At 47.5% G+C, this 20,231-nt stretch overlaps 1 protein-coding gene across 6 annotated transcripts in view; it reads right to left on the reverse strand.

Moving 5' to 3' along the window:
- The window catches only part of RAPH1 (Ras association (RalGDS/AF-6) and pleckstrin homology domains 1), a 509,976-nt gene that overhangs the window by 84,824 nt on the left and 404,921 nt on the right, over window positions 1-20,231 (reverse strand). For all 6 annotated transcript variants that reach the window (XM_069615546.1, XM_069615548.1, XM_069615547.1 and 3 more), the window contains one exon: window positions 600-677. In XM_069615546.1, the coding sequence (XP_069471647.1) occupies window positions 600-677 (78 nt within the window). The remainder of the gene's footprint in view (window positions 1-599; window positions 678-20,231) is intronic.

Consider the following 20,231-nt stretch of genomic DNA (forward strand, 5'->3'; position numbering starts at 1 on the left):
TTGCGGCCGAGCCACCTGCCTAGAGCGCGGGGAGGTGGAGGAGTGGATTAGAGTAGCCATACACTGCAGTTCTGCTGAGGTTACTCATTTTCATTTCGGAGGTTGTTGGCTAGGGCGGCTCTGCTTCGTCAAATTGACCATCATGTACGTATGGGGGGGGGTGTTAGGTGTGTAAGGGTAAGAGGTTGGGAAAGGGTGTGTGCACAGGGGCTGACGTGGTAAACCCTAAAACAAAACAAAAAAAAGGTTGACAACGTCATGATCAAGGTGACTCCACCAAACCTACCACCATCAAAAATAAAACCTTTTTCTCTTATGTCTGATCAAAGGAGAAATAGTTCAGCACTGGACTCAAAGTGATCGATACACAAGAACTGGATGAGATGCATGGCGGGGGCAGCTCCATTTCCCTGATCATGTCCAGGTGGATGAGGAAAGAGACCTTTGGAAGTTAAGAGTGAGCTATGAGTATTTGCAGCCTTCAAGGCGGGTTCAGGGCAAAGACTGCGTGCATTTATTTCGGTGTTTTTATTTTATTGTACAGCGCCATCTGCCGGACAGAACGGCTTCAGAGCGCTAGGTTCGTGTGCACGGCATACCTTCTTGACTTGAGCCTCCTTGATCTTCTCCAGCGCCACGCGGATCTTCTCAGCCTTCAGCTTGGCCGCCTGCTCTTCCTGTAAACAGAGAGGAGTGACGTTAAGCAGATGCGGCGCACACTGCGCGATTATCCCGCCCGCTTTCCCCAGATTGCAAGCCTGCGCGCGTGCTCTGTCAGACAGGAAGCACTTCCGGCTGCTGACAGCCACACACTCCTCTCCAGCAAGCATCACTACAGATAAAACAAGTGTTCCCAGCGTGTAGAACAAAGGACACAGTTAATTATCTTCCAGCCGCGCACGCACGCACGCAAATGGACCCAACAGTGTGGCTATTGATCCGGTGTCATATGCAGCCGTACTAATGGGAGGGAGGGAGCCAGCGGTCTATGGTAGCGTGCACACATATAGACTGGGACATACATATCAATGATTCTATTAACATATAGAACTACATCAGTAAAACAGTGACCACAGCAGCGATACAGAGAACACAACTGTGGTCAAAGAGGGAGGACACAGTGAGCACATACACTAAAGTATGCACGTATGCACGTGCGCCCTGGCTCTCATTGACACCACCCGCCCCCCCCCCTCCCCAAGAAATACAGGTATGACCTGGATCGCAGCGCCCACAGCTGCAATCAGCTGCACTGGGCTAGTTCGAGGCAATGGACCACGCATGGATCAATCGTTATGCGCAACCTCACCAAATGGACTGAACGAGTCATGCCCATACATGACCTGAACATAAGCAATACACATCCCATCCGTTTCAGCCACATCGTGCATTATTCTTACTACACATGCTTAATCTGCATAGTTAACTTGGCTATCATAATTGTCCCCATTATGCTCGATTACAGCGCCTAGGTGCTACAGTGTCATACCAATGGCAGTGAAACGCTTTACAAAGCGATGCATATATGTGCACTGTGCCTTCTTCTGGGTCAAGAGACTACGCGCAACCGCAGTGAATATGTGTATTGCGAAACCCCTTTAGTTTGTTTATTCAACGGAAAAAAGTACCCTGTGTTGCTTTGCGAGATGTGGTGCTTGGTGTGCAGTCATAATGTCGACAGTCAAAATGTCGACAGTCAAAATTTCAAAAAATAAATGTCGAAAAAAATAATGTCGACAAACAATAATGTCGACATTTTTCGATATTTTTTCGAAATTTTGAATTTATTGTATAAATAAATAAATATATATAAGATGTGTTGAGTATGAGGGGTGGTTGGGAGGGTGTGGGGGGTGTTGGGTGAGGGGGGTTTGGGGGGGACCCCCCCATAGTAAAAAGATACTATTTTTATTTATTTAATTATTGACTAAATAAATAAATATATAATTGGTATGTGTTGAGTATGAGGGGTGAAAGGGTGGTTGGGGGGGTGTGGGGGGGGGGGTGGCAGGGGGGTGTTGGGTGAGGGGGGTTGGGGGGGGACCCCCCCATAGTAAATAATCCTTTTTTTGGTTATTTATTTATTGAATAAATAAATAAATAAATATATAAATAGAATGTGTTGCATATGAGGGGTGGGAGGGTGGTGGTGGGGGGTGTGGGGGGGTTGCAGGAGGGTGTTGGGTGAGGTGTTGATAGTTTTAAGGGTTTATAGTCATAATGTCTAAAAAAAAAGTCGACATTTTTTTTTCGAAAAAATGACTTTTTACATTATAAGTATAGGATGTCGACATTATTATTTTCGACATTTTTGTCTGTCGACATTTTTTTTCGACATTATGACTATAAACCGTGGTGCTTGTATGTACAATGTGACACTTGTTTGACTATTCACGGCGGGATCCTCAATGCTCTCTCTCAGGGTTCTGCTCTTCATGTTCTTGCTCAAGCAGGGGTTGGATTTTCACACCTTGCACTACACGCCCAACATGCTTGAGGCCACGCCCATTGCTTAGGCCACACCCCCTCTCGATTTCTCACTCCACCTGAAGCACTGTGGCCAAGGAGTATATACCCATTGGCAGCAAAGCATTAAACTAAGTCATGCCATGTGAGCATGGCCAATCACAGGTAGACAAAAGATTCCAGGTGTCACTGACACAGCATGCGCAAGACTGGGAATGTGCCAATGATGGAAATGGAAATAATTTACTGGGGGCAACCCTGTCATCCTTGGAGGGGTGGGCAGTGGGGAGGAGGGGGCTGAGGCTGAGCAGTGTGGCCCAGGCTAAGTCATGTACAGTATCTCTTCATAGAACCCAATCCTGGCAATTTGCATAAAAGCAAAGAGCATTATGGGAACATAACAATGGCCACAATTATAAATTTAAAACTGGTTTTATAGTAATTCAGTAAGAAAGTCTTTTGAGCAAATAATGGAAGTTGGGCTCTGCAGCTTTCATTGGTCACACTACTCACCCTAAGAAAAAAAATATCTGTACATTGAAGGACATCCATACCAGTTTGGAGAGCTGCAATAAGTATGTGAGGCTTTGGCTGTTTTCAGTTTCCAGTGCCGAGTCTATTGAAAGTGTGTTGAAACATAGGTTGCTCATGCATGCGTTACCTCGGCATCCAGAGAGGGTGCTGTTCTGAAGCAGAGTTACCACACGCAGAAGCAAACCACAATTCAACGAGACTTACCAGGCTTCAGATTCTTCTGAAAGCCGCCTGCTCGCTGAAGCGCAGGTTGCAGTCCGTGCAATAACGTGGCTTCAGAGCAGATATGGAAGTCTCTTATTCCGGCCCTGGAATGTGCTAAAAGCGGATTGCACACCCAGGTTTCTTAAAGGACCTCAAAGCCATCATGCGACCAGCAAGATCCTGCAAAGATGCTGTATTTCCATCACTCCCTTGTTCTTCAACCAGAGGGCAGGCGGAGTGGCTGTGGGGATGGTAGTAAGAAGGCATCACCCGTGTAGACTGCCAATCTACAATGATCTGTCAATTAACAATTGTTTGCGTATATATGCACAAGGGCACTTTTCAAGCCAATCCCAATAGTTGGCAGGGGTGTTGCTAGGTCTGGAAAAGATCTGGGGCTATGCTAATGTCAGGACTGTCGGGACTGGGGGCTAGCTAGCCTTTTGGTTGGAGCCCCTGAGCTTCTATCCGGAGCTACAACCAAAAGACCCGGGGCTATAAGCCCCCTCCTAGCAACGCCTCTGATAATTAACAACACTGAATTGATGCCAGTTGTGTGGAGGAAGCCACGTTAGTGGTCACAAGGTGTGCATACTGACTGCATGCACACATCTTTTCCAAGTGTGATAAAAGACTGGGCCAGCTTCCACCGTGCAAGTGGAGTCCTTGTAAACAGAAGCATGGATCCATGATCACTGGTAAACACAACTAGGTCTAGAACTTGGTGGAAATGAGCTACACACGTTCTATAATAATGGACAATGAAAGCCTATTGTAGCACACATCTGCCGCTTTCAGGTCATTTTGCAGATGTGTTGGGTGCAGTTGGGTTGATGCAGCGGCCATTCTCCGCCAGAAAAAGGATCAGCATCATATTAGACTGGTGAAAGAATTGAAATGACCACTTGTGTTGCACATGCCACAGACCATTGTTGCTTTGCTAATAAGAGCTGCCTTGATCATCCCCTTCAATGGCCCTCAATTTTGTGACCTCCAAATGATGAAAGGCGGAGTCGAGTGCCTGACTTTTACCGCTTGACATTCAGTGACGTCCATTTCACCATCACGTTTCCAGTGAACTATGCATATGCATGATCCCTACGCTAGATGCAGTGGGGTGTCTTTTACATAACGTAAAGAACCAATTTCAACTCAAAGAACATTATTACTACTTTTATTCCTAGAATGCCCATCGGGCAAGCTTTCCTTTGAAGCTGTGCTCGGGGCAGTAACTGAGGACGGGGGAAGAGACATTGTTAAATATCACAACGCCAGTACCCACCTCGCTTAACATAGGACTGAGATATACAGTTTCTTACTTTCTTCTATTTGGATTCCTTTATAATACCAAAATCTAGAGTATGGGGGATGGGTCCACATCCTAGTGTCAGATACTAGTTATCCATGCACGCAAATCCTGCGGCAGCCATGTGGCCAATATAAAGTGCACGCTTCTTCAGCTCTCATTTATCATACGAACAGGCCATACCAGACCACAAAGAGCACAGCCATAAGCAGATATCACAGAATCCAAGAGGTCCACTTTACTCTTGCAATTATATGGAAGACCGTCACAGAGACAAACCAACCACACATATTAGGGAGCCCCATGGATGCACGGAGTAAGGTTTGATTCAACGCAAGACTACAACCTGGCATTGGGTGGCGCTGCATGGTGTCATATCGCAACAAAGACAGATCCATGAAGCTGGCACACAACAGTGTTCCCTAGCAAGTTCCACATTTAAGTCTGGAGAAGAAGGGAATGAATACCAATATGGCCTGTGACCCAGAACACACAGTCACTTGGACTTTCCAGTAAAAACACATCAGTCAGTGCTGGTGAATAACCTCGCTTCTGCCACACAGATTCCTCCCTAAGCAGAGTGTGATCTGCGCACCAACAGATTCCACTTGACTGAGACTAGCGACTGATATTCACGCGGCCTTCAACTGGCCCAATCATCCACTAGCAAATCAAAAACCAGGCCCAGGCCCATAGATGTCAGCGTGCGAGAGGAGAGAGGTAAAGGAGGATGCTCAAATTCCTATCCGTGAAGGAAAGCCACAGCAGGCTACGAAGAGCACTTCGGGCAGGGCGTGCTTCTCATTGGTCTAGAAATATACACCAATCAACATCTTCCATCAAAGTTAGGAACCACCCTTTTTGGGATACCGGTTCTTTGCTACGGTTTCTACATCAGATGTTGAAGTCGCTCATCCTTGAACTGGAGGGACTTCAGAGAAATCCCATGGGCCAGAAAGACGCATCTCACAACATGCTCGGAAATCGGTAGCCTCTCCTCCATTGCATGCTCCTACGCTACACGTTCCTCCGATCACGTCAGATTCTGCCTGCAATCGGTCACCAATTTACACACGCAGAAAAGAGCAATCAGGGAGGGCCATGGACTCTTCATTCATTCATTTTTGTCGTTTGTATAGCGCTTTTCACCATAATTATGGTCCCAAAGCGCATAGGGGTGGATCGCTCTTGGAGGGAGCAGAGTGCAATTTGGGACAGTTGGGAGGTGCTATTATGCGCGTGTGCATTTTAGCCATTAAAGTTATGCGAGTGTGGTCAAGACTCTGCTTGCCACCAATGTCTGCATGGCGTGTGGCTGGGCGCAGCAGAGGTACACTATGGACTAAACAGGGGTGGATTGTGCTTAAGGAGATAGAGGATTATGCGAGAAGCTGCAGTTCAAATTTGTGTCATTGAGAGTAGCTTCATTCTTATGGCAGAGGTGTTGTGCAATAGTGTTTGTGTTATATGTGAGTGCAGGGCGTGTGGAATGAGCCTGTGCCTTCTGCTAAGTTATGAAGGTGCGGTGTGCGAGAGGAGAAAATGCTTGCGCATCGGAAACCTAATCTCTTCCAATGAAAGGCCCTGTGTTCTAATGGCGAGTAACGATCGGGACTCGAAACATTATCTCGCATCCCAATTAGGGACAGGACAAAAAGCATCCTATTGGAATGGCGGGCACGCCTGACCAGAGATTACCCAGACCGACTGTGCCGCCTCCCTTCAGACAGACTGCCATGTAGCTCAGAAAACTGAGAGCAAGGGGGGTGGGTTGATGGGGGTAAAGTCGGGTGTTTTTGATGGGTGGATTAAATGAAGTGAATGCAGATCAATATTTGTGGGTGATTAGAAGCCCATGGAAGACATACAGTTTGTTGGGATGGTGATTTAATGTAAGGTACGGTAGAGCACTTTCGCCGGCCTCTAGAAGCTTACGGAAAAAAAAGACCAACAAGAGTCCAGGGAAAAGGACACCCCAAACGAAGGCGAGTTAAAATGTCTGCCTTTTCTGACAAAGAATGGCCATAAGCGGACAAAGACCGGAACCAAAAGGAAGCAGCACAGCGCATCTTGCAGAAATCCCTTCCATCAGAGGCAAGAAGCCCCTCCTGCAGGGGGAGGGTGGTCCCCTTCATCTGGTAGAGGCTAAATCACAGAGGCCCTTCACCTGAACAAATGTGTGCATCATGGGTAGGGATGAAAAAGCAGTGGGCCCCCGCACAGCATTTCCATACAGAAGTGGCTAACACATCCCAGCCCCTTTCAGCTGTCCAAGGACATCTGCGCTGCATTAGGTTTGGAGCGGGCTGGGGAAAGGTGTTCTCAATTAGAGCTCCAGGGTAGTCCCCGAGCAGATGTTCGGCCGCGCGCAGGGCTTGGCAGCACCGTAGCTGGATCTGGCGTTCCCGCCCGGCGGAGATCAAGCGATCATTCGGAGCTTCTCTTCTGCAGAGGAGCATCAGCCCAATGCTACCAACAATCAAAAACAGGCAGGGTTTCATTTATTTATTTATTTATTTATTTATTTATAATGCGCCTAATACCGTACCAGAGTTTGGTTTCTGAGAGCGGAGCCGGGATTCGAACCTCTGTTGCTCTGCATGGTCTTGCTTCCAAGACCAACGCGTTGCCCCTGTGCTATCCTCCGTTCACCAATGGGTACTCCTGCGTCCCCTCGTTTATGAGCCACCGCACCCCTCCAGTGATGGCTTCGTATCATTGGAGCGAGAAGCACCTTGCCCAAAGAGCCAGGAAAAATGCTGGTAAAAATATTTTTACTTGGCTAAAAACATGCCATTCGGAGTTGAGAACCATATTTTTGAATCCTAAAAAATCGGTTTACTCCAAACTTTGGAAAAGCGAGAGTAAATTACTATCACCTCAAATCCTCACCGGGAGCCCTGCTTTTTTTTTCTATTTGGGTCATTGCTATCAATGGGCAGTGTAGACAGAGCTCAGCAAATGTGCTACTTTCCTTATCACTGAGAACGCACAATCATCGAGATATGCATTTACAAAGCTGTCAGAGTCGAACGTATTAGTATGAAGGATGGCTCATGCTTTCAGTTTTAATCATCATTTACAAGCTGCAATTTTCATGAATCTCGCATTGTCTCGGGAGGATAGCTGAGTGGCATCGTGCTCGCCTTGGAATCAAGACGACACGGAGCAACACGGGTTCGATCCCCAGGCCCGCGCTTAGAAACCTATGGGTATTAAACCTTTATAAATGGCCTATCGTAACACATCATTGTTTCTGAACATGCTGCATAACAATGGCACTCGCCCATTAGCTTCTAAAGACTTTTAGACTTGGGCCATAGATACTGTCCTTTTGCCTAGTTTTGCTTCCGCACAAGATGACATCAAGGGCGGATATTTGCCAGGCATGTTAGGAAGGAAGATGAGTGACCTTTTTTGGGGAGGTGGATAATGGAAGGGTCAACATAGGAATGGGCTGTCCCCCTTTAACATGGTCAAGAGGAAATCCTTCTTTCCATCTGCCGGCTACCTAGTTCATGGAAGCAACAACCCCGCCACCCGCATACGTGTCAAAGGAGAATCTACCGATAACCAAGTATCCACATGACTGAGCCGATACAGCTCTGTTGGTGAATCGAAACACGTTATCCAAGCTGGCCATCTACAGGTTAGGCAGACAATGGGCTTGGATTCTCATGTTCACCTGATGCAGCCTGGTTACCTAGGACCCAGTCCAGCTTGAAAGAGGATCTCTGGCCAGTAAGGAGATCGAAAAGCCTTTCCTTTCCAAACAATGGTTCTAGCCAATGACTTACAATCTGTCAGTTAGGGCCAGCACCTAATAACTAGTGAAACTGACAAAAAGTTACTTCCCTCCAATAAAAGTGCTGCACAGACATCAGACAGGACCAATGTCCCAAACATAAGAGAATTTATAACTTGGAATAATGGCAGTTCCATTTTAGACTATGCACTGGCAGGGGGCAACATTGCTTTGTTTAAGACCTCTGTACCAACATTTCAATGTTTCTCATGGTCTCTTCTAGCTTTAAACAGAACATTCTGCCCTCAATGGGTGGATTGCTATAATAGAAATAATGCCCCCCACCTTAGCCATTACTATGTTATAATGTCCCTTGGCGGGTGCAGAGGCCTACCGGGAAATCTCCACAGTTCCCCACAGCCCAGTCCACCCCTGCCCAGGGTGCAGAGGCCTACCGGGAAATCTCCACAGTTCCCTACAGCCCAGTCCACCCCTGCCCAGAGTGCAGAGTGCAGAGGCCTACTGGGAAATCTCCACAGTTCCCTACAGCCCAGTCCACCCCTGCCCAGGGTGCAGAGGCCTACCGTGAAATCTCCACAGTTCCCTACAGCCCAGTCCACCCTTGCCCAGGGTGCAGAGGCCTACCGGGAAATCTCCACAGTTCCCTACAGCCCAGTCCACCCCTGCCCAGAGTGCAGAGTGCAGAGGCCTACTGGGAAATCTCCACAGTTCCCTACAGCCCAGTCCACCCCTGCCCAGGGTGCAGAGGCCTACCGTGAAATCTCCACAGTTCCCTACAGCCCAGTCCACCCTTGCCCAGGGTGCAGAGGCCTACCGTGAAATCTCCACAGTTCCCTACAGCCCAGTCCACCCTTGCCCAGGGTGCAGAGGCCTACCGGGAAATCTCCACAGTTCCCTACGGCCCAGTCCACCCCTGCCCAGGGTGCAGAGGCATACTGTGAAATCTCCACAGTTCCCTACAGTCCAGTCCACCCCTGCCCAGGGTGCATAGGCATACCGGGAAATCTCCACAGTTCCCTATAGTCCAGTCCACCCCTGCCCAGGGTGCAGAGGCCTACCGGGAAATCTCCACAGTTCCCTACAGCCCAGTCCACCCCTGCCCTGGGTGCATAGGCATACCGGGAAATCTCCACAGTTCCCTATAGTCCAGTCCACCCCTGCCCTTGGGCCTTGGTAAAAGCCATTGCTTCATTCGGGCCATTAAGTTGGGCCGAGGGCTGTTACCACCTGCTAATGCCCTCAGACTGTGGAGTTATTGCTCAATTAATTTACTTTAAAATTCAAATAAAGAATTGAACAACATGCAACCTTATCGATGGACAGTCCTTGTCAACTCTTGTGTGGTTCCTTTACAACACACTGCAATGTATTTTTTGAAACTCCTCATGGCATTTAAAATAGGTGGAAATTACTACTCTGGTTCAACTTACAGAAGCTCCGGAAAAATGGAGCCAGGGTTTAAATGATGCTACAAAATGTGCGAGTTACTGATACCTTGTGTTTATAACAATGGAGACGGTGTACATGAAATATTAGGGTTTGTCGACTTTCTATCACCCAGCCTTCAAGGGCTATTCCTTTGTACAATGTATCCTAAGACTTCCTAACATTCAGTTGGACGCTTTACAACCCTCTCACATTGCATTTTTCATTATAAATCTTTTAATATAATGATTTTGGATCTCGTTCCATTCTTCCATCGTTGATGGTCCTATGGATCATTTCTGAAAGGCCAACACAATTGATGCTTTATCACTCACAGTCCATACCTTCTTATGTAGAAACCATCTGGGGAGAGGTGGTGTGGAGGACACCCCGCAGAAGGTGACAAGCCCCTGTAATGGTAGATGATCCAACTCTGAGCATCACCCCCTGACTGGCCTCCACCAAAACGGTGACTTGAAATAGTCTGTCTTTGTAAAGCCACAGAAAGAGGAAAAAGATGACAACAAAAATATAGTTTCCTATGTTGAGAAAGTGGACTTAGATTTCCACATCGAACTACCTTGTCAATAAGGAGGCTATTGAATGCCACAGACTGTCAAGTAGCCCACATGAGTGCAAGGCAGCTCTGGTCACCATTTTCTTTTGGTTAGCTGCATGAATCAATGGGTTATTTTGCTGCTGGTTTATGATCATAGCAATTACTTATTGCTTACATAGCATCTGCTGACATATTTTTTGCTGCTTAGGAAGCGCTGTAAATAACGGCTGAACACAATGGAACAATATTTGGTTTATAGATCACCGAAAGTTAACAGGCTAAGATGCCGCTGCCGGACTCGAACCCTCAAGTTGCACACAGACCTCAGTGACATGCGCTGAACTCTCAGTTACTCCGAGTCCCTGCCATCAACAATAGGCCGAAGCGAATATTGTATTTTGCAAATGATGAAGCGAGCACCCACAAATCGACTGCAGAAGTCTGAAAAGCTGTACCATTCATGTTCCAGAAGTTGGAGTCACACCGGGCTGTATGCCGCCTTATCGATCATCTTAACATACCTCATCGGCTTTCTAGCTAACTTCTCCCCTCGCCTCTAACCTGCCTGCGTCCCTCACTTTTTCTCTGCCTCCACTCTAGCACTTCATCCATCATGGTCACATCCCTAACACAGCTGGCTGAACCGCCTACATGCAGGAATGTTGGTCGTCCTTAATCTATGTATGTCCACGCATGTATTGTCCCCGGTGACTGTTCCACTTACTCCCCTCCACAACCTGGTCAGATTGTCACTCAAACTCACCCCATTGTAAGAAGCTAACTGTGATTTCTGATCTTTTGTGCGTTCTTTTGCGATCAAAAGAGCATTGTTGCATCCTGTATATAAATACATATAGATCAATTGCAAAGGTTAACTGCCTCCCTAAAAAAGGAAAGTTTAAAACAATTACTAAAAAAAAGTGCCATGTCTATTCTCTTGATATCAAGCAGAAACTGTAGGCCGGGCTTTAAAATCACGAGGCGTCTATACAACTTAACATGTTCGCATTTAGCCACTAAAATGGAAACTGACGAGCAGGGTGGGGGCCAAGGGCCAGGGGCAGGGGGTGTCCACAACGGTTACATTGTGCACTTGCACGCTGCTGATACTCGCGCAAGGGTCCCCGGGGCTAAAATGGCACACGAAGAGCCTTCAAATCCGAAACCCCCCGGGTGTCAACGACCACAGCGGCTAGGCCTGTGAAACTTCCACAGCGCAAGGACGGAATCCATTTCCTGCTGAGAAGGAAGGCGCAGCAAAGCGAAGAGGGCAGCTACTTCTGCGCGACTTTCGTACGCTCTGGGGCCAGATTATCAAAACTTTGCGCTTGTGCAAATAAATGGAGCAAATGAATTTAGCACCAACTTGGATGCGTAGATAATACGGACTGGAGCAAAGAGGTTTTGCCTCAATCGGCCTTATCAGAAATACATGTTTTACTTAAGGCACATATAAAGCAGACTGTTTTATTTACTGGATTTGCTTTGCAATACGAAAAGAAAGGCAGTCAATGTGTTATGCAGGATAGATTCTTTTTTGCCCTAGTGCAAAGTTTTGAGATGATTCAGGTTGGTCCGACGTCGGTTTGCTGCCTTCCTCATTAACGGTTTGCTCAATTTTTAGCACTGGTACAAATGTTAGATAATCGGGCCCCCGGTCGCGATAAGCATTCTCCCGACGCTAGCACACACAAGAAGGCACGACTACTTGGACATGGTTCAGACAGTATATGCCGAAAGGGCCAGCGCGGCAAACTGATGAGTCCTAAAACCGGAGGGCGAAATAATTAAAGTTTTGATTTGATGGAAGAAGCAAACTTTACAAACCCGGTAGCCTCTGTATTTTGACCTCCAATTTTAATTCCAACATTATTACCCACAGTTCGGGAAATGGCAACGATTTGCTGTGGGATGCGACCAGCAATGTGGGTGCGGGGAGGTTTGCTCTCACTCCCAAAAACATTTGCCTCCCAGAAGATTAATCATGAACACCTGGAAAATAACCAGAGACGTGTTTCGATGATGTTGCTGGCAAAATATAAAAAGGTGCACACCTTTTAAGCTGTATTTATATATTTCCAGTAGAGTACAATCCTATCAAGCGATTTCAGAGGCATTCTGAGCAGACGGTCCAGTGGTCTTGTATCGAAGAGTCTGGCTCCTGGTCCAAACGACCTGGGTTCCGAACACCAGCTAAATACAACTCTAGTCAAATTTCTCACACACTACATAAATGAACTAAGCAAAGACTGCAAATGGATTTTTCCAGATCAGCGCCTCAGCGAGGCAGATCTGGGAAAACCTGGCACAAAAGCCATCATTGATTACCCATTCAGAGACAGGTAGACGAACAGGCTTTCCACATTAAACTAATTCACAAAAAAGCAATGTAGTCCCTGTTCTAGCAGAGCTTTTTCCAGAGGACTCGAGCCAAAAGTAACACAGTAGGACTTCGGGTTTTTGGCTGCAGTGGGGTTTTGTCTCTGCTCCAGGTAATGACCTCAATGTTCCCTAGACTGGTCATTCATTATTCACAGTCTCATATTGGTAATGCTGAGGAACAGCAGCTTCACTCATCTGGGGGACCACTAATGAAAGGGAAAAGTACATGGTGGAGATGCCTTTTGTGAGGGTTTGTACTGGATTTAATTGAGTCAACAAGAGCCGTGGCTATCAAGGAGGTAACGCCGTTTAATGTACCTGGCGTGCATTACACAGAAATGGTTGTGTCAAGTATAAAGGGGAGGTCTGCAGCAAACACGTGAAGAGGATTCAAGCAAGTAGTTCTCATATGACGCAAAATGGACTCCAAAAGACCAACACGCAATCGATCCAATAGATCAGGGGTCTGCAACTTTTGGCTCTCCAGATGTTTTGGACTTCAACTCCCATGAGCCCTAACCAGCATAGTCAAGGATGAGGGATCATGGGCGTTGTAGTCCAAAATAAATGGGGGGACAAGGGAGCAAAGGTTGCAGACCCCTGCAATAGATAGTCAAGAAATCATGCCAATGCCCTGATAGAGGTAGATTTGTGGGTGATGGTGGTCCAACTTCAAGAAAGAGAGAGGGCAAACCGTGGTGGAATTAAATCAGTACATTTATACAGTATGGCTAAAGTAGAGATCCAAGGCAGGCTTCCTAAATAATAAGGATGCTATTTCGTTTATATGCACAGCTGCATGGCAGATTACCCTTGCTTTTAAGTGCAGTTCAAATTAGGCGGCAGTGTTCTGAGCCACAGCCAATACCAGCAGTTTACCAAAGGCTGGAGTAATAATATTAGCTCTCGTCTACGAGCCGGGTAAGTAGCTGTCACCTGCATCTTTATCGTAAACGCGTTGTTGGGTGAGTAAAGGGGAACAATAAGGGTCATTGAAAAGGCAGAAACCTATTGCAAGATGGCCATGAAGTTAATGACATAGAAAAGCAGCAGTTTACCGGCCTCCTTTTGCTTTTTTCCTCTCGAAGAATCATGGCGTTGAGTGAAAGCAGTGAGCAAAGGAGAGAGAAGTGCAAGTCCAGCGAGAGTGGCGAGAAGATGGTGGAGGTGAAAACAATGAAAGTCGGTAGAGCGGGAGGCACCTACACATTTAGCTTGTTACAAGCAAGCTCATTGACACTTGCCGGGGAATTACCCGGCTGACAAGGCTCCCTCACGACCGTGACTCCGGGGTTCCTTCCGGGATTAGTCGCTATGAAAACAGAGAAGGGACTACGTGCAGTCCCTTCTCCCTGTTCTATGGCGGCCATTTTGTTTGTTTATTTTTCTTACATTGATTTCAATGGCTGCCATGGAAAGGGAGAAAGGACTACGTGTAGTTCCTTCTCCCGATCTGTAGTCCCTTCTCCCGATCCCCGGTGGGCGTTTTTGTTCTTTTTTTTCCTCGAGTCGAGAAACTGTTGCAGCTCTGTTTCTCGACTCGAGAAAATTTGCTATTAGTACCCAGGTATGACGTGCCGGGGTACTAATGGCAATATGACCCTCGGAGGAGGGCCATTACCGGTCAGCTAATGCCACCGGGGCTCTGTTAAAGCTATCGCTTCCCTCTGGCTTCTAACTATGGCCCCAGGGGCAGTGCCTGACCGGTAATGGCCCCCTCCTCGGGTCATATAGCCTAATTATTGACTGCATTCATAGCCAATAATGGTTCATTGACCGTTAGGATGTGCAAAAACTGACATTGAATGAATTGTCAATTAACCGTTATTGACTTCAAATGCAGCCTATAACTATTAGTACATAGTGTTTGTTCAGATGTTGACATAAAATGTAGTTGTTCACAAAAACACATTTTAACATATTTAACTGTAAAGGTAATGTACGGATGAAAGATGGCTTTAAAAACAACGTAGTGAGAGTATTAAAAAAAGGTGACGCGTGTCACAAGCTCAGGATAAAGCAGTTGAATGTTGCATGAAATTTGTGTGAATGAAACATCAAAGGTAATAAATGTTTGGGAAACATGTGGCACCAACAATACTAGTAAATAAGTGCCATGGCCGTCCTCTATTGAGTCAAACTGGTTCATAGAAACAGAAAGCAGCATCAGGGGAGAGCGTCTGGAAACTGGACCTTTTCACTCACCTGCAGACATTTCACTGAACCTTTCAGAGCCGATTATCTGCTCAGCCCCGGGGGAGAGTAAACTTAGAAATTGTGTAACCTGCAATGCTGTTTGAAGAGGCATTTATAGGAAGTAGTTGCGATATAGCAGTAGAGGGATGAGTAGTGGCTCAAACACCGGCTCAGCCCTACACTACAACTAAACCAACATAAATGTAAACAAGCACAACCTGAACAGTGTCCCTCCTTCTGCACTTTGGAAAGCGTGGGCAGACAGCAGGCTACACTTTTTAGAAGGGGTGTGAGCTGGCAACAGTAGCAACCTGTGACGATCAACTTCCAGGGCACCAGTGGTCCAGGGATGAATATCGGTTTCTAAAACAACAATCAGCTCTACACCTCTAGTACACCAGAAGGGAACGGGATCTGAACAGATTGGAACACAAGACAACTATAAACCTCCTTGTCCAATTTTGGTACCGTGGACGTTTTGGTAACGTGGTCCTGGGTTTGTTGATCTCCTAAGCCTGACCTTACCAGACCGTCTTTCATGGCCCTTAAACCGGGGTTTGTTTTGCTCGTATGGTTTATTGCTTGTACATCTGAATCACTTGTTGGCATCTGGCCTTCGCTCTGACCCCCCCCTGGTCCTTTCTCTGCACCTATAATGGTATTATGAATATGCTAAGGGATGAGAATGACCTTTTACGTGTTTCTCGCCTTTCTCATTGCCCCCCCCCTCCATCCCGCCCCGCCCTCTCCAACCAGTTTCCTTTTGTATCACAGAGAAATCTACTCAATGTACCAAGATCTGAAGGATGTAGGCCTGAGTTGGTCCTGCAAGTGTTCTAACCTGTGAACTGCAGGGTGGCCCCATGTCTGAGGCTAGTCCTGGACTCACTGAGCTACCTTCCTGGCTCAATCTCTGTGATATGTGAAGCCAAAGATTAAATCTAAAAAGTGCAAACTGGTTTTAAGTCCAAGAATGAGTGTCCCTGGAGGATAGCTCAGTGGCAACGTGCTCGCCTTGGAAGGAAGACAACATGAAGCAACACAGGTTCGATCCCCGGGTCTGCGCTTAGAAACCTCTGGGTATTTAAGCTCGTTATAAATATGCAACTAAAACAACAACAAAAGATTCTGTAACAGTGCCTTGATGCCCCAGGGCTGTGTGAGCACTTTAAAAATGTAAATAAATAAAATAAAGGGGAAGTCCAAGGTGGTAGCTTAAATCGGGTGATTTTAATTTAAGGGGTGGACTAATAAAATGATCTGACACAAGGCTAAAGTTACAGATCCAAAGCATCTCTGAATTTAGATGCGTGCCGCCAAGAAGAAGGAAGACTGTTCAGCGCCATCTTTCTGTGGCTCTCTTTTCCATTCCCTGCTGCAACAGACTTTGCATTGCGTTTTCCTCGCTTCATTTGGGGTGTTCAGTTTGGGATCGCGTACGTGCTGGATCGTTTCATCTTTTTGGTGCTGTGCTAACGTGGGGCACTCATTTTCTGATATGAAAAATAATGCTTGCGTTTTCACCCACATAACATGGAGTAGTTCCAGCCCACCTTGGTTGGCTGTAATGGGTGTTATCGGCCCGCTCCTAAATTAAGAGCCTAAGGGGAGTCTGAGGGCACTTAATACGGGACCGTTGAGCTGATTGCACCAGTTACAGCCACCCCAAGGCGGGCTGGAACGCCATTATTTGCTACTCCGTTAGGGCCAGCAAAATTCACAACAGTTTTTTTGATAAAAGGGGAAAAAGGGGGGCGGGAGAGAGAGGATGCCACGAGAGACGCAAGACTAATCATTTCTATGGAACCCCCATTTGTAGTGTTTGCCTGCACTTCGCTTCTATGGCTGTACCTTGGGTCTGTCACCCTTTATATATGCTGCTCTACTCGACTTGGAGAAGAACAAGTTACTTTCTTACCTGCTAACGTTCTTTCGATGGGATGTTCCTCCTGCGTATTCCACATCTTTGACAGTGATTACCACAGCTGTGCTGCTTCGGAAAACATTTTCGGCGTAGGCGTCCTGCGTGGATGATGTCGATGCGCTCCCTCGAGGACCTCCTCTGACGGTCGACGTTACCGAATTTTATATGTAGGATGCACGACGCCCGTAGCCTCAGTTCTAGTTTTTTCCCCTAGAATGTGTGGCACCAATATCCTGCCAGTATTACTACAGAAAGCCTTGCGGAAACGGAAGCTGCAATCGCATAAGAAATTCTGTAGAGGGGCAGATAGGGAGGGTACGATGTGGAATATGGAGGAACATCCCATTGAAAGAACGTTACCAGGTAAGAAAGTAACTTGTTCTTCAAGGGGATTGTGTCCTCCGACGTATTCCACATCTTTGACAGACTCCAAAAGCAGTACCAACGTAAGGAGGTGGAAAAGAAGTTAGAAATTGTTAGAATGCCCAATCAAATTGCAGAATAGAGGACTGCCTTAGCAAAGGCCAAATCTTGCCCATGGATAGAGTCCAGAGAATAATGTTTCACAAAAGTATGGACAGAGGCCCATGTGGCTGCTTCGCAAATATTGCGAATCGGTACCCCCCTCTGTAGTGCAGAGGAGGCAGCCATATTCCTAGTAGAATGAGCCTGTAAGCCTACTGGAGGGTCCTTTCCCACTAAACGATAACACTTAAGAGATCGTCAAAATGATCCATCTAGACAAGGTCTGCTTGGAAACAGCCTGACCTAAACGCCTTCCAGCGTAACCAATAAAGAGCTGATCGTCCACTCTGACTCGGGACATCCGTGAGAGATAGAAACTCAAAGCTCCCCTAGGGTCCAACCTATGAAGCCTCTCCTCTTCCTTACCAAGATGTGGAGAAGGATAGAATGCCTGAAGAATTACCTTCTGGCTCAGATGGAATTCCGACACAACCTTCGGAAGAAAGGAAGGCCGAACACAGTGAAGGGTGGTTTGGCGGAAAGTGCCTGCAACTCACTCAATCTGCGTGCGGAAGTAACCGCAACTAAAAATACAGTTTTAAAGGACAACAGTCTCAATGGACAAGAATGTAAGGGCTCAAACGGAGCTCCCATTAGGAACTTTAAACCAAATTTAAATCCCATCCCGGCACCTGGAAAGGCAACGGCGGAAACACATGAGTTAGCCCTTTAGAAACTGAGATATCAAAGGGATTTTAAAATAAGAACATTCCTCAGACAAGCGCTTAAATATGCACAGCGCTGCTAGGTAACCCTTAATGGTACCCACATGCAGGCCCTTGTGGGCTAAAGAAAGCAAAAAAGACAAAACCAAAGGAATGGAACATTGGAAAGGATCCACATTCTGTACTCTGCACCAGTCGCAGAACTTCCTCCAACAGCAACGGTACAGGGATTTTGTTGCAGGCCTTCTGGCCGAAAGGAACACCTCCATCACATCTTCAGTGAGGTCCCAATCGTTATATCTCAGCCTTTCAGATACTAAGCATGAAGGCCGAGAGACTTGACCTCTGGATGGAGAACTCAACCCCCCTCCCATGAGAGCAGATCGTCTCAGTAGGGAAGACGACGTGGAGGGCAGATTGACATGTCTAGAAGGTCCGGATACCACGCTCTTCTGGCCATTGCCGGAGTAAATGAGGATCATCCGGGAACCGAACCTCCGCAACACCTGCGGAATGACGGGGACTGGAGGGAACGCGTACAGCAGTGGGAAGGACCACTCCACTATGAACGCGTCCCCTAAGGTTCCTCTTGGAGGGAATTCCCGCAAGCGGAATCTCTCGCACTTGCGGTTGACACTGGTGGTGAAGAGATCCACTTGTGGGGTTCCCCAAAGGGTGAAGATCTCCAAAAGAACTTCCTGAGCCAGCTCCCACTCGTGAGAGACCGTGCTTTGCCTGCTCAGAGTGTCCGCCACTGCGTTTTCATCTCCGGCCAGATGAACTGCCGAGATTGAAATTTCCTGCTGGATGGCCCAGAACCAGAGCTGCATCGCCTCCCTGCACAGTGGGAGTGACCCTGCCCCCCCTTTTTGTTGAAGTAGTGCATGGCCACTGTATTGTCCGTCATAATCAGGACATTCTCCCCCGACACAACGGCAGAAAAGCCTTCATGGCTAGCCTGACAGCCCGCAGCTCTAACAGATTGATGTGGAGTCTGGACTCCGACGGAGACCAATGACCGCTGGCTGTCAGCTCGTCAGCATAAGCTTCCCAACCGGTGAGGGATGCATCCGCCACGATCGTCACCTCCGGCCACGGTTGCCAAAACGGAGCCCCCTTTAACAGATTTCCTTCGACGGCCCACCATAGAAGGTCCTGGGCGACCGAGGGCAGAATCTGAATGGGATCAGACATCCTGCTGGAGAACTGTGACCACTACATTTTGAGCACCCACCGCAGGGATATAATCTGCAGCCTGGCCTCTGGCACCAGTAAAATGCAGGATGCCATGAGGTCAAGCAATCTCAAGAACACGAATGCCGGGAGACTCTGGGCACATTGAAATTTGTCCACCACCTACAGAATGTGATGAGCCCTCACCTGGGGAGGCGAACACTGCCCCAGGGATGTGTCTAGCACTGCTGCGATGTACTGGAGCCGCTGGGTAGGTGTTACATGAGACTTTAAGTTGAGGGAGAAGTCCACCTTGTGAAGGGAGTGGCAGGTGACGTACAGATGATACAGGACTTGCTCGGGAGAGTGCGCCCATATCAACCAATCGTCCAGGTAGAGGTAGACGTGAATCCCCACTTTCCTGAGATGCGCTGCCACCACCACCATCAGCTTGGTGAAGACCCTTGGGGCAGAGGTCAATCCGAACGGCAGGACCCGAAACTGAAAATGCGAGTCGCCAGCCGCGAACCTCAGGTACTTCCTGTGCTTGGGATGAATCGGCACATGAAAGTAAGCATCCTTGAGGTCGAGAGACACCAACCAATCCTGAAGTTGAAGGGCCTGGAGGACTTGAGAAAGAGTTACCATCTTGAACTTGTCCTTCCTGAGGAGCTTGTTCAAACCACGCAAGTCCATGATGGGTCTCAATCCTCCGTCTTTTTTCGGGATCAATAAATATGGGGAATACCATCCCTTGTTCCTCTCTGCTACAGGTAACAGTTCTATGGCACCTTTCTCTAGCAGGGATAGGTTTTCCTGTGCAAGGAACGGATCCGGACGCTTCAAAGAAAGCTTCCCCGGTGGATTGCCGCGAGACCTCTGCCAGAAAGGAAGACAGTAGCCGTGGGCTATGATCTCCAGAACCCACACATCTGAAGTAATGGCTCGCCATTCTACAAGATGCTGCGCTAGCCCTCACCCAACCGGTGAACCATGGGACGTGGTCTCATGACTGAGCAGAAGCGGCTGCGGCAGTGCCTGAGGGCAAGGAGGCAACTGCCTGAGCGGCTTTGGCACCTAGAGTACCTTGCTTTCCACCTCTGGTA

This window comes from Ambystoma mexicanum, chromosome 9 (genome assembly GCF_040938575.1).
Source record: "Ambystoma mexicanum isolate Mex_15411 chromosome 9, UKY_AmexF1_1, whole genome shotgun sequence".
In the NCBI taxonomy this organism is placed as follows: domain Eukaryota; kingdom Metazoa; phylum Chordata; class Amphibia; order Caudata; family Ambystomatidae; genus Ambystoma; species Ambystoma mexicanum.